At 37.1% G+C, this 14,584-nt stretch overlaps 1 protein-coding gene across 1 annotated transcript; it reads right to left on the bottom strand.

Moving 5' to 3' along the window:
• Positions 1-6,404: 6,404 nt before the first annotated feature.
• Positions 6,405-10,340, bottom strand: LOC147565035 (uncharacterized). Its single transcript, XM_086651434.1, has 2 exons — positions 10,029-10,340; positions 6,405-8,868 (listed from the first exon to the last, which is right to left on the bottom strand). Exon 2 carries the CDS (start codon positions 8,488-8,490, stop codon positions 6,658-6,660), a length of 1,833 nt encoding a protein of 610 aa, XP_086507560.1. The 5' UTR covers positions 8,491-8,868; positions 10,029-10,340; the 3' UTR covers positions 6,405-6,657.
• Positions 10,341-14,584: the final 4,244 nt, after the last annotated feature.

Consider the following 14,584-nt stretch of genomic DNA (forward strand, 5'->3'; position numbering starts at 1 on the left):
GCGGGGATCAACCGGAGACCCAATTTCATATTTATACTACTTGATCAGTAGAGTAAGCAGTGAGATACTACATTTAGATTTACTTTTCTCTTACAACAGTCCATTACGAAAGAAATCATAATGTGACTCGAAACACCTCGAGTTTTCACAAATATAAATGAATACATAGAGTAGCTACGATTAGAAAGTGGATTAGATATCTTTTGTAGTTACGTTATAAGTTATGAGGAAACGAAATACAGAGACACAGGTACCAAGACTTACACTTGATAATTACTCCTAACACAAGAGAAGAAACTACAGACATGTCGATGAGATATATATATTAAAATCAAAAGAGACTTAATTTGTTCTGTGAAACTCAACCAATGAGTCGAGTGGTCTGGCTTCTTCTATTTATACAAGTTTGGTTACAAAGAAGATAAGTACAAATCTAAGTTGTTACAAAGAGAAAAGATAAATACAAATAAAATAACTTTAACTATTCAAATATCTAATCTGTTTTAGATAGGAGACTTGGTCCATCTTTGACTCGTTCTTCACATGTATGTCCCCACTTGATTGAATTTGAATTGTTGTACACCTTAGCTATTCTGTTGATTTCATGCTCACGTATGCATGAGTTTCTTCAGCTAATACCCCCCCTCAAGGTGGAGCAGGAGGAGAGACTTGACAAACGCCCAACTTGCTAAGTAGACGTTGAAATTGTTCGGACCCAAGAGGTTTCGTAAAAATGTCAGCCACTTGGTCGGCTGATCGAATATAAGTTGGAGAAATTAGTCGAGATGCAATTTTCTCCCGAACAAAATGACAATCTAATTCGATATGTTTTGTACGCTCATGAAAAACAGGATTTTCTGCAATGTGAATAGCAACCATGTTGTCACAATATACCATGAATGGTTGACTAACTGGAATATGAAGATCAATGAATAAATATTGAAGCCATTGCAGTTCAGCAGTTAGGTGAGCGAGGGCCCTATATTCAGCCTCAGCAGACGAACGAGACACAGTAGGTTGTTTCTTAGACTTCCAGGATAGAGGACTTTGTCCTAACATAGTGAAGTATCCAGTAGTCGATCGACGAGTAATAGGACAACTAGCCCAATCCGAGTCGGTAAAACCAGAGAGGGAGAGAGAGCTAGTGGAAGAAAGAAAAATACCATGACCTATGGTACCTTTGAGATATCGAAGAACGCGGGTAGCCGCATCCATGTGAGAGGTACGCGGGTTTTGCATACACTGACTTAAGTAATTGATAGAAAATGCAAGGTCCGGTCGAGTCACTGTAACATATAATAAACGACCAATGAGATGTCGGTATCGTTGTGGATCCTTGAGAGGATCACCATCTGTTGGAAGAAGCTTTAGATGTTGATCCATTGGAAATGAACATGGCTTCGCTCCTGTGAGGCCAGAATCTTTTAATATATCCAATGTATACTTTCGTTGGCAGAGAAATATTCCTTTCTGAGAACGTGAGACTTCAATACCAAGAAAATATTGAAGTTTTCCTAAATTTTTAATAGAAAAACGGTTTTCTAGACGAGATTTGAGATGATCAATTGCGGAAATATCATTCCCAGTAATAATAATATCATCCACATAAACAAGTATGTAGATGAATGTGTTATCCTTCTGGTATGTAAAAAGAGAATGATCAGAACGAGATTGTCGAAATCCCTCAGCTTCTAGTCCCGAAGAGAATTTCGCAAACCATTGACGAGAAGCCTGTTTTAGTCTGTATAGAGATTTATTTAATCGACATACGACATTCTTATTTTTAGTTTTATTAAAACCAGGAGGTATAGTCATATAGACTTCTTCATCTAAATCTCCTTGAAGAAACACATTATTTACATCAAGTTGATGAAGCGACCAACCACGAATAGCGGCGAGAGCAAGTAACACACGAACTGTAACCATCTTCGCAACCGGGGCGAATGTGTTATGATAGTCAATTCCTTCAATCTGGTTGTAGCCTTTCGCTACCAAACGGGCTTTATGACGTTCGACTGAACCATCGGAACGATACTTTATTTTGTATACCCACTTACAACCAATGGGTGTTTTGCCATGGGGTAATTGGGTTAATGACCACGTATTATTATGTTCAAGGGCTGATATCTCCTTTTCCATAGCCTCCCGCCATTCTGGAAATTTAATAGCCTGTGTGAAAGATGATGGTTCATCGGTTGAAATAATCTTCGTTAAGAAGGATTTATGAGATGATGAAAATTTATCCATAGAAAGATAATTAATGAGGGGATATTTGGATGCTGATTTGTTGTCACTTGGAACAACAGAACATGAACATATGTAATCTCGTAAATAAGTTGGTTGTCGCTTATCTCTCACGGGACGAGTTAGAATATTAGTATCCGTGGTAGTTGGTGAGTTTGAATCATGTGATGTATCAATGAATTGTTCTGATGCGTCAGGAGAAGTTGCCATTGGATGATGGTCAGGTGGGAGATTAATTGAATTTGGTAAGTCGTCATCCAAGTTAGCAAAATTGAATGTGGCCAAAGGTGAAGATGGATTATATATAGAATCCAGGACACCATTCGAGTTATACGGGAAGCGGTCCTCGAAAAACTTGACATCTCGTGAATGATAAATTTGAGTAGATTCTAAGTCAAAAATAGAGTATCCCTTTTTACCAAATGGGTAACCTACGAAAATTCCCGGTTTGGCACGGGGATCAAATTTATTGATATTTTTGTATTACGTCCAAAACACAGACAACCGAAGACTTTAAGAGACGAGTAATCTGGTGATTTTCCTAGCAACATCTCATGTGGAGATTTGTTAGATAAGATTGGTGTTGGCATTTTATTTATTAAGTATGTGGCAGTTAAAATACATTCACCCCAAAACTTAATTGGCAGATTCGCTTGGAAGCGCAATGCTCGTGCCACATTTAGAAGATGACGGTGTTTACGTTCGACAACTCCGTTTTGTTGAGGAGTAGAGACGCAACTTATCTGATGAATAATACCATTGGAGGCAAACCAAGATTGGAGATTTTTTTTATAAGAATTCACTTCCGTTATCAGAACGGAAAATTTGAATTGGAGATAATATAGTTGAATTGGATTTATAAGAAATTGTTTTGATAGATTTGTGGTATTGATTCTTCACAAAATTAAAGAAATAGTCTAAGTACTTCATGGTATCTGATTTTGCTTGCATGAGAAAAACCCATGTACATCGGGTGTAGTCATCCACGATTGTAAGAAAATAACGTGCATTGGTGAGAGAGGGAACGGTGAACGGCCCCCATATATCGACATGCAATAATTGAAAAGAAAAAGACGAACTGGAATCACTTTTATTAAAAGGAAGTTTGCTTTGTTTTGCCAGTGGACAAACAATACAATCTTGACTACCAGAAGAAATATAACTAAATTGCTTTTCTAATAAATTCAAACGATCTAAACTAGGGTGTCCGAGGCGCCAATGCCAAACATCAAAGGACTTATTCATGCTAAGAAGTACGGGAGACCTACGAAGATAATATAGACCATCTATATGTTCAGCCTGACCAATCAAAACCTTCGTCGATAGGTCCTGAAAAATGCAATTAAGAGGTGAGAATAATGATGTGCAATTTAATGATTTGCATAATTGACTCATGGAAAGTAAATTGAATTTGAAACTCGGAATATGATATACCCGATCAATAAATAAAGTGTTAGAGAATACAACTTTACCGATGTGTATAACTAAAAAATTAGATCCATCTAGAATTTGAACATAAGTTGATGGAGGAGCTAGATCATACGAAGTAAAACAATCAAGGGAAAAACATACATGATTTGACGCACCACTATCAACTATCCAAGATGAGGTGTGGGTTAAAAAAATCTTACCAGCTAGATTAGCCGATGCATGAGATGTTGTTGCATCACTGTCCTTCTTTATGAGAGACAAAATGTTATTGTATTCTTCCAGGGTGAGAATAGGAGCAGCTATTTGAGAATCAGAGTGAAAGTTGGAAGGAGAGGCATTAGGAGTTCCCACTTATTGCTCGATTGGGGTCGAGTAATTAGCTGTTGTTGCTAGTGCTCTTGAATTGCCATCTTTCTTAAAGTAGTTAGGTGGGTAACCAATAATCTTGAAACACTTTTCAGTCCAATGACCGTGGATCTTACAATTATCACAAAAGGGACGAGACCTTTTGGTTCCGGATTGTGATTGACGGAATCCTTGATTATTTGGTTGAGGGGGACGATACTCACAGCGATTCATATGGAGGGCAGCGGCTTCAATGTGAACACCTGAGTTCATAGTAATACTTTGTTGTTCTTCTTCTTGTTTAACAAGGTTGTGCATCCTCGTGAGTGGAGGCAACGGATCCATCAATAAAATTGGACTCCGGATAGTTGAATACTTATCATGAAGTCCCTGTAAAAATTCCATTGCTCTTATTTGTTGAGCAAACTCAAGTGTAACTTTTCCTGCACCACATATGCAAGCTTGGGACACATTAATTGAATCTAGTTCATCCCATAGAGTTTTCAACTTTGTGAAATAAAGAGATACACTATCACCTTCTTGCTTCGAATGACTAATAGCTTGGCGTAGTTGGTAAATTTTTGGGGAATTAGATTGAGCAAATCGCTCTTTTAAATCCATCCAAATGGTTTGCGAAGAATCTGCATACATAATGCTACTCCGTATTTCAGAAGAAACTGAATTCATAATCCAACTGCTAACGAGCGTATCACAACGTTTCCAAGTATGAAGAGTAGCTGGATCGATGGGTTTGGGAATGGTGCCAGTGACAAAACCGAGTTTGTCTTTGGCAGTGAGAGCCATTGTCATACCCCTTTCCCATGGACCGTAATTATCACTGGTCAAGGCTACGCTAAAAAAATCATTGACGGACTGTCAGATGGATGTATCGCATAAGGATCGCCAGATCGAGCCATGGAATCAAGCTGACCGGAAATCTCAGTTGCAGAAGCAGTGTTTGAATCACTTGCCATTAAAAAATAAATAGTAAATAAGAGAGAAAAAAAATATGAAGATCGAGTTATCAAAAAAAACTTATAACCTTGTTGCTCTAGATACCATATTAAAATCAAAAGAGACTTAATTTGTTCTGTGAAACTCAACCAATTAGTCGAGTGGTCTGGCTTCTTCTATTTATACAAGTTTGGTTACAAAGAAGATAAGTACAAATCTAAGTTGTTACAAAGAGAAAAGATAAATACAAATAAAATAACTTTAACTATTCAAATATCTAATCTGTTTTAGATAGGAGACTTGGTCCATCTTTGACTCGTTCTTCACATGTATGTCCCCACTTGATTGAATTTGAATTGTTGTACACCTTAGCTATTCTGTTGATTTCATGCTCACGTATGCATGAGTTTCTTCAGCTAATACCTATGCAAAAATCGAAAATGTCTTCTTTTCGAAGAAATCGTTGCGTAGATGGAATTCTAAGGAGACATTGTTTCTCAGATTCTATTTGGACGGAAACATCCGAGGGGCCATTAATTTTGAAACTTCTCATTTTCTTTTTCTTGTAAAATACCCCTCTCCATCTTCATCTTCTTGACCATCACCACCACTAAACACCACCCACCACCAACTACCACCATATGTTTCTTGCTCATCACTCCTTCTCTTTCGTACTCATCACTCCCTCTCTGGAACACCTAGACGAGGGTTCATCGAAGAGAGGGATTCTTTCTCTTTCCTACTCATCACTCTCTCTCTATCTAAAACCCCTAGATGAGGGTACCCCAGAGAGAGAAATGACGGAGGACTACGGTGATTGTGGTGGTGGTGGTGGTGATGAAGGTGAAAGAAAGAGATGGACTCGAAACAGATTTATGTACTTTATGGATTTTGAAATAGTTTGCAGTCCATCACATTAAAATTAAGGGAAGTTTTATAAGAGCCCCCATTCTTGTTACAATGGCCCACCGAATTAACAAGAAAATATTTGGTATGAGTCTACAAATTCACAAGAGAAAAATCGGTACGAGCCCACCGAATTAACAAGATAATATTTGGTACAAGTTCATCGAAATTCACTCCATTAACCTATTTTTATAAATAGGGTTGACTTGTACCGAAATGCGACCTCGGTAGACTCGTACCAAATTCACATGGAGAGTCTTTTTAACAAAAATGGGAGGCCTCTATAAAACTTCTCTAAAATTAATAGGATCAAACTAGATGGGCTAGTTTCACCAAAAAAAAAATGGAGAAGTGTTTTATCCCCCACAACAATTTCATTTGTTCCCAAAGAAGCCACTTAAGAAACTCTTATGTAGTGAATATAAATTTTGGTAAAATATTTATTACCTTGCATTCAACCTATTTTGAATTCAAGTTTTAATGATCATACAATTCGAAGCATTTTTAGTGATGCAGGGAAAATGTAAGAGACAATAGTAATTGCAATTAGGGCAACAATTGTTTACAGATATTTATACAAAACCCCAAATTACATACATAACCTGAATACCACAAGAAAATCACAATCCTCTTAATAGAGTTTTTTTTTACTGTTTCTTCCCAAATGATTGATGGTCTTGAACAGAATGACAAATACAAAAACTGTAAAATGACAGAAACTCTAATTTTTGACAGGTTTTGAACACCGGAAAACCCTAAATATGTAAATAAATGTTTTTACATACCATCGAGAACGCTCCTTAAGTTTCCGCCAAGTAAAGACAGGAGACCTCCACCATGAACCCTCCCTTCAGGAATTGAGAATGTGTGGAAGCTGTCTCTGTTGTTCCCACCAGCTCCATTGCCTCCTCTCTCTGCAAACAGACTTGAAGAGGTAGACAACTTCATTGAAGAAGGAACCAAGACTAGGGGTGGTATAAGATTTTGCTTCTGTCTTTTCGCGGGCTTTTCTACCATATCAATACAATCAGAAACTGCACTTATACTCGAAGAGGAACTGCTACCTCTCGTAGAAACCGACACAAGCCCATTAAAGAGTCCAGGCCCAATCATACTGTTCTTAGCTGGAGTCTTGCCATGTACCATGCTGCTATGGGCTGCACAAAGCCCACTCTTCCCTCTAGCAAACTTCTCACAAGTACCTTGACTCCACGTGCACCGTTTACCTCCTCCGTGGGCCTTGCAGAAGTCCGTACTCCCTTGTGCACTTTTCTTGCAGTTATCAAACTGGCAACGCTTTCCTCCACCGTGCCTTACACAACAGTCCGTCCGGCCACGTGCACTCTTCGTACAACCTGAAACAGCACAACGTTTTCCACCACCATGGGCAACACAGAAATCAGTTCCACCATGGACACTTTTAGGGCAAATACCACCACCATCGTATAAACATCGTCTTCCTCCACCATGTCCTTTACAGAGAGGTGTGCTACCTTCAGCACCTTTCGTGCAACCTTCAAATATACACCTCTTTCCACCCCCATGGGCTTTGCAGTATTTGGTGCTACCTTGAGCTCCTTTCGTGCATTCTGGAAACTGGCATCGGGGACCACCTCCATGAGAGATGCATAATCCAGCTTGACCCTCGGCACTCCGCTTACATTCTTCGATTTTGCACCTCTTCCCCCCACCATGTTTAATGCAGAGACCTGACTTGCCTCGTGCAGCTTTCGTGCAACCAGGGTTTCCACAACGCTTACCACCTCCGTGTGCTATGCAGTAATCTGTCTTTCCTTCAGCACTTTTGGTGCAACCCAAGTAGTTGCACCTCTTTCCTCCGCCATGGCCTTTGCAATAGACAGTACGGCTTTCAGCCCCTTTGTTGCATCCTAGTTTTTGGCATCTTTGCCCGCCACCATGAGCAATACAAAGACCTGATGCTCCACGAGCTCCTGTTGAACACCCACCAAACTTACATTTCTTAGGATGGTTAACTCGCTGGTCTGAGGATGTTCTTGTAGCTGCAGACTCAGAGATCGTGCCCATCGAGTAACCTGGTGAAGGTTCGCCGCTGAAGTGAGGATGCTGATTATTCTTGCCTAGCTCCAAAAGTTCTTGGGTTTTCAAAAAATCTTTGTGTCTAGGAGCAAGGAGAAGGGATGGCATATACCCACCAGATCTTTTCGAGGAAGTGGAGCCTTCATCAAAAATAGGCATATAGGTACGGCTCTTATCAGGAGATATTTGGCTTTGATAAGGTCTGTTCAGATCATCTTCTGCCAGAACTGAATTTTTATGTATACCAGAAGACAAGCCAAGTTTAAGAATTCCAGTATCACTCTCAGAAGTGCATCCTTGGCCAAACATAAAGGAAGATTCCTTGCCTTTGTTAACCATCATAGAGTAATAATCACCAGAATATGAACTTGATGTGGACCCTAATCCGAGGAACAATCTGCAACTATCGTCAGCTGGAAGGAGATCAATATTAATACGAGAATTGGATCTGGTCCTGTTGCTTGCTAGGCATAAAGCAGTATCACCAGAGTTGTCATTCTGAGCAATATCAACATTACTAGGGAAGTACCGACCACTCATGCTATGATTCATTGTCAACAATCTCTTTAAATGGCAGTAAGAACTCTGGATATAGTGGAATCGAGGAGCACTACCACATTAGCACAGAAGGAGGAGAAGAGAAAATTCTAGTAGAAAAAATAGTATAACAAAGCAGTATGATAAGAGCCCAAAAGTTTCAATACGTGATACCCGCCGCTTACAAAACCCGACGTGTCTGCTCTGTCCATTGCTACCAGGTGAAATTCAAGTAAGAATAAAACTTGTATCGATCAACTTATTAGTTCCTAAAATATCTGACCACGTTTCTCGGGTAAAATCCTTTAATGTGAACAGTCAAGGGTGACAAACATAGAAGATCTGGAGACTGTCTTCTGCCCCTTGCTGAAGAATCCTTAAGCTTCATGAAACCTGAAAAAATAAAAACAAATTTGAGGCAAATAATCTACAAAATCATCCATCCTTCCCTCTCAAAAAAATCAAATAATCACAAAATAGTTTCAAGCGTCATTCGTTCATTTGAAGTAACAATAGCAACTTTTTATGATCGTTTAGACTTTCCAACAGCAGAGTAGTCTTCATAAACAATTACACTTCCGAAGGTAATAAGAATCATATCATAAGAAGCAAAGTCATTGAAGATGCTATGCTATGCCTACGTGGAACGTATCAATTTTGCATAGAGATTTTTAAAAAAAAAACGACAAAGAAACAAGATCAAGACTATAACTTAAGCTATACAATTAACTTAAAAGACACCCATTCAATAGAAATCCTTGCTTATGTTTAAGACAACCTCATAGGCCAATCTCCAAGATACGAACCAAAATCGTTACACGTGATAAATCAAACATACTCATCTTACAGTGTTAATTATCCTTCTTAGCAAATAAAAGTCCCTAGGACATTTTCCTATATCAACTTGTGCGTAAATAAATCTACATGTCCGACTAAAAAAAGAAGTTCAAATGGCCTCTTAATTCAAGAATTTTTTTATCAATTTGCAGATAAGGGTAGATAAGAACTTTGATATGTGAGGTTTATAGTATAACCCTAGTAAAAGTGAACTTGAAGTCTTGAGTAGATTTAAGATTTCTCATGAAAATCAAACCAAAAGTGGGTTATCTTCTTCTTCCTCGTCGTCCTCCTCCTCCTCCTCCTGAGAGGTGGTGGATAACTGAGCTATCTTCAGCTATCATTCCATTGATTCAACTAAATACTAAAGTCTTAGCTTCTAAACAAAACTACCCATTTTTTAGATCTGGATAAACAATCTCAAAACTAATTATCTATAGCTGAAGGGTGATGTGATTTTAGAACTTAATTCACCAAAATTTAACTACTAAATCATCTAAAATAGTCAAATTTTTAATAGATATTTACCAAACTCAAAGGAATCAAATAAAAAAAAATGAGCAAGGATAAAATACAAGGACGAAGAACAATAGAAGTAAATTAATTGATAACAGAAACCCTAATCATTGAACATTTAAGCTCTACTAGTACAACAAAAAGGGATTTAAAAAACGCAAAAATCTTGAAAATAATAATAACTCGAGAAAAGTACGTACCTTATTATTAGGGGTATCAATAGCATCGACATTTGACGAAATCTGTACGAATCTTGGAAGGGTTTTTCAGGTTTACTCAAAAGGAAACTTATTTTGCAGAAAATCTAGAGAGAGAGAGAGAGAGGGTTTAGAGAGAGAAGAAAAGAAATGAAATAGAGAGGTAAAGGAAGGAAAAAGAACTGAAAAATTATATAGAAGAAAGGGGAAGGACTAAAATTAGCAAATAATGAGAATATTAAGGACTGATTTGGTAATAAAAAGGAAATTGATGACCTGGTAAACAAAAATCGTTTCGTTATTATATATGACGACGGCTTTGGATTTGTGACGCGCCGCGTCGTTAATTTTGGGTTGGCTCGTGCCGGACCCACTCTCGTACATGCTGACCTAAGATTTTTTGTTTTCTTATTAATGTGTCTCCTTCATTAGGGTAGCTATTTGGGCCCTCTAATTGACGTCTCAATCGGTCTAAAGTTAGATATTGAACCTCTAATTTGTCAGCCACATATGGGAGGGCCGTAATTATGAAGAAATGTATTTACATCTCTATTCTTCTTTCTGTGGTGTTTGATGGCTGTTATTTGTATACTCACTCAGACGATAAATTTGCATGTACATATATAATGTGGTCTCTTTTATGGTGTGGTACCATTTTGGCACATTGTTTCTGTCGCTGCCAAACATCTCTTTCTCTACATCATTACATTTTAGATCAAAAAAATTAATGGGAGCGCCACAATTGGTTTCGTTGCGCATGTTTATTCTAACCATGTTTATTTCATTTTGTCGTTCATATACGAAATGATCCTCTTCTTGTACATGAAATAATTAAACCACCAAAAAAACTTGTCAATGTGATTATATAGTCACCCATATACTGGTATTCCTATTCTGAGCCACTACAATTAGGGGTGAGTAAAATGTCAATATGAAATAAGTTAGTTAAATTCATGTGTGGGAGTGTACATCAAAAAGACTTCAATACTTAAAAAGATTTATTTGAGTCTGGATCTAAGATTAAATCCACGTGTTCAGCCAGGATACCCTCGAGCTCAACATTATCTTTCCCTCATATAATTGGTGCATGTTGCAACCAATTACACTTAAACACCTTGACCTAGGATGATGTGGGAGCCACATCAAATAAGTGAGCTAAACAGTACATCTTCATTAAAAAAAAAAAGATGGTGCGGTACTGTCGAGCTGTATTTGGGCTGAATTTTAGTCGGGATATGTGATCGAGTAGGTCTGCAAAATGTGTTTGTTCATATAGTTGTGTTAGGATCTTGGCTGGAGGGTAAAACTTTTCCACCCTAAGGGTTTCATTTCAAAAAAAAATTACCACCAGTAGTGGTGATTTTTCACGTAACTAACAAATTAAATGTCATATTGGAGATGTGAGAATAAACCACATTGAAACATAATGATATAGCAGTAACGGAGAATGTAATGTCTAGGTCTATTTACTGTCAATTGGTTTTGAGCTACAAATTTACAAACTTGACATGATATCAGTACTAGACCACATGTGATAGGTTTAAAAATTAGGTATGATCCACGTCACTGATAAGAAAAAAATATATATTAGGCTCAAACAATGCAGGGGCGGCCCAGGCCCAAAACACACGCTTTGGGTCCCAACCTACATGAGGACCTCCTTTATGTAATTTATGGAATAGTTTGGTTCCAACAAATAAATAAGTAACTTAATCATAACAACAAGTATGCAATAGCGTAATGGATAAGACCTTGGATTGTATGCGAGTGGTCAAGGGTTTGATCCCCCTCCCAAAAACTTTGTTAAGCAAATGCTTACAGTAAAGGCCCCATTTCCTGATTTGGCTTCGGGCCTCAAATATAGTTGGGCCGGCCCTGAAAGAATGCCACACATAAGAGGTGTGTGAGAATAGTCGTACATAAAAAAAATGACAATGTTTAACTAAAAATGTAACTTTTAGGTCATCCTTACTTATTGCTAATTGATTTTGAGTTAAATAACCACAAATTTAACACGAGTAATCTAGCATTACTGGCGAATTACCTTTTGGATATCTCATCTTTAACATAATTTAGTGTTTTAAAATATGGCAACTTCATATGTTTATTAAATATGGATCTCGGTACTATGACCAGGGGCGACCTGGCCCAAAGTGGTCACGTTGAACCCCAACGTCACGAATGACTTCATATTTAAAATTTTTTTTGACAGTTTTCAAATAATAATTATAGTTTAACAAATTTGTAAAATGGTATACGCGATAGCTTATAGCTTAATGGTTTAGAGCTTAGATCATATGCAAGTTATGGATGCCCACAGGTCTTTACTAACAATTAATATAAATCTTTTTGGTGCAAGATATATCAATCGGGAGATGCTAGAGTGCCCAGTTTTTAGCCCATTAAAACGTCCAGCTGATGTGGAATCACTAAAAGACAAGGTTTTTTCAAAGTTTGACTACGGTGGGGACCGCTTTTATTTCCAAATGAGGAAATTTGGGCATTTTAATGGGCAAAATTGTTGGGTACTCTATCATTTCCCATATCAATATATTTTCATCTACTCTTTCATCATCTATTCATCTCTTTTCATTTATGTCCAACTAAGTTCTTCTGATCAAAGATTCATGTGTAACATTTTAATAGGTAATAACAAGAACGATCGTTTTACTAATAATCCACCCTCACAACAACTCTAATACAGTATAGTTTTCTAAAGAAAAAACCTCTATTACTTTAAAAATTGTTTTTCTTTATTCATTTTGTTTTGATAATTTCATACTCACTCGCTGCTTACGTATTCAGTTTGTAGTCTTTTAAAAAAAAAAAATTTGTCAACACAAGCATACATCATATTTCCTATATTATTTTACTTTTTCGTTAGTACACCTATTTTAAGAGTTAAAATATATAGTCTTCCGCGTCGCTTAATTACTTTTTTCTAGTACCATGATAATCTGACTAATTCTCTCAAAAAACTTAGAAATGTAAACTACCGATTCCAAACTTGAATGGTCTTGAGATAATCGCCGCGTAAAGTATGATGTCACTCCTTTTATATTATTTCTCTTCATTACTAATTATCTATTTTTATATGCTCAATTATTGGTTTGGTGGGCTTCAAGGAAATTTAATAAATAATTAATAAATAAGGATGACGCAATGAAGTTGATTTTTTAAATATAATTAAAAATATATATAAATGTCTTCCGTTTTATGAATTTTGACCGTTCGTTTTCTGTTGATATTTCAAATTATCAAGTTTATCGACGGTATGAGAAGAATAGGACAATAAGCACTCCTTTCGAGAATTAGTTAAATTAAGAACTAAAAATAATTTAACTAATAAATAATGTTGTCTCCATCCTCCTATTTACAAAGTCATAATGCCACACCCCCACCAACTATTCTTATTTTCGAAGATGTTAGGGTTTTTGAAACATAGCCTCTATCTGTAGTGTTAATTTCACATTTTTCCTCCAATGTTAAGGAAATTAGATATATGTCCTTACTAATATCAGTGTGCAGCCAGGGGCGGAGCCAGGATTTCGTCTTAGACAGGGCTGGCCTAAATAAAGTTGTGTACGAAATTATAAGGCATTACTACTTGTGAAAAATGATGACATTTCTTGTGCAACACAATTGCTTATTTTATTATTTTACAATAAATCTTTTTACTTTATATCGTTAGACATACTCAAAGTTTGAGAAGCGAAAAAAAATTTGAAGTTAAATTTGTGACAACAACACCAAAATCAAGAACGTCAACTATTTTGTCTTACCAAGTAGTTGAAATGAAATATGGTAGACATACCACGATAATTTCGTTTAGTAAGGGAGAGGCTTATGGTGGAGGTTGAAGTGATAATAGAAAAAAAATGCAAAAAGAGGAAATAAAAAGTAAAAGTAAAAAGAAGAGAAGAAGGACCAAAAATAGTGGGGCCGAAAAGGAAGTCTAGACATAATTGAGTGTCAAAAATCAGTTGATTAAGTGTTAAGGATGAAATCAGTACTTCGTTATAAGTTGGGGACCAAACTAGAATTATTCTTTATAACAAACCTAGGTGAAAAGGTAAGAAAAATTATGGTGGAGGTTGGTTTTGAACCCTTGCCACATGTGTGTTAGGCAGGAATTCATCCAGCCAGGCTACTTCCTATTTATGTTATTATCTTGGTGTGGAGCTAACAAGACTTAACCCAGGCTATAGCCTGGGTTAGTCTACACATAGCTCCGCCCCTGTGTGCAGCTGAGTTAAAGATCGATTTGATATTAAAGATTCATCAAAAGGAATAAGGATTCTTATATGGGAAATGATAGAGTGCCCAGCAATTTTGCCCATTAAATTGCCCAACTTTCCTTATTTAGAAATAAAAGCGGTCCCCACCGTAGTCAAACTTTGAAAAACCCTTGTCTTTTAGTGATTCCACATCAGCTGGGCAATTTAATGGGCTAAAAACTGGGCACTCTAGCATCTCCCTTCTTATATTAGTGCGAGTATATCTTTATAGCACTTTGTGGATCAAAAGTTCGAAAATAAGTCATTCAGAGACTAGTGGCA

This window comes from Eschscholzia californica, unplaced genomic scaffold (assembly GCF_041429995.1).
Source record: "Eschscholzia californica isolate CP2 unplaced genomic scaffold, dmEscCali1.0.p SCAF_1, whole genome shotgun sequence".
NCBI lineage: Eukaryota > Viridiplantae > Streptophyta > Magnoliopsida > Ranunculales > Papaveraceae > Eschscholzia > Eschscholzia californica.

Bases quoted from the DNA above. Each gene is read 5' to 3' on its own strand.
- LOC147565035 (XM_086651434.1), bottom strand. From the start codon at position 8,490: ATGAATCATAGCATGAGTGGTCGGTACTTCCCTAGTAATGTTGATATT.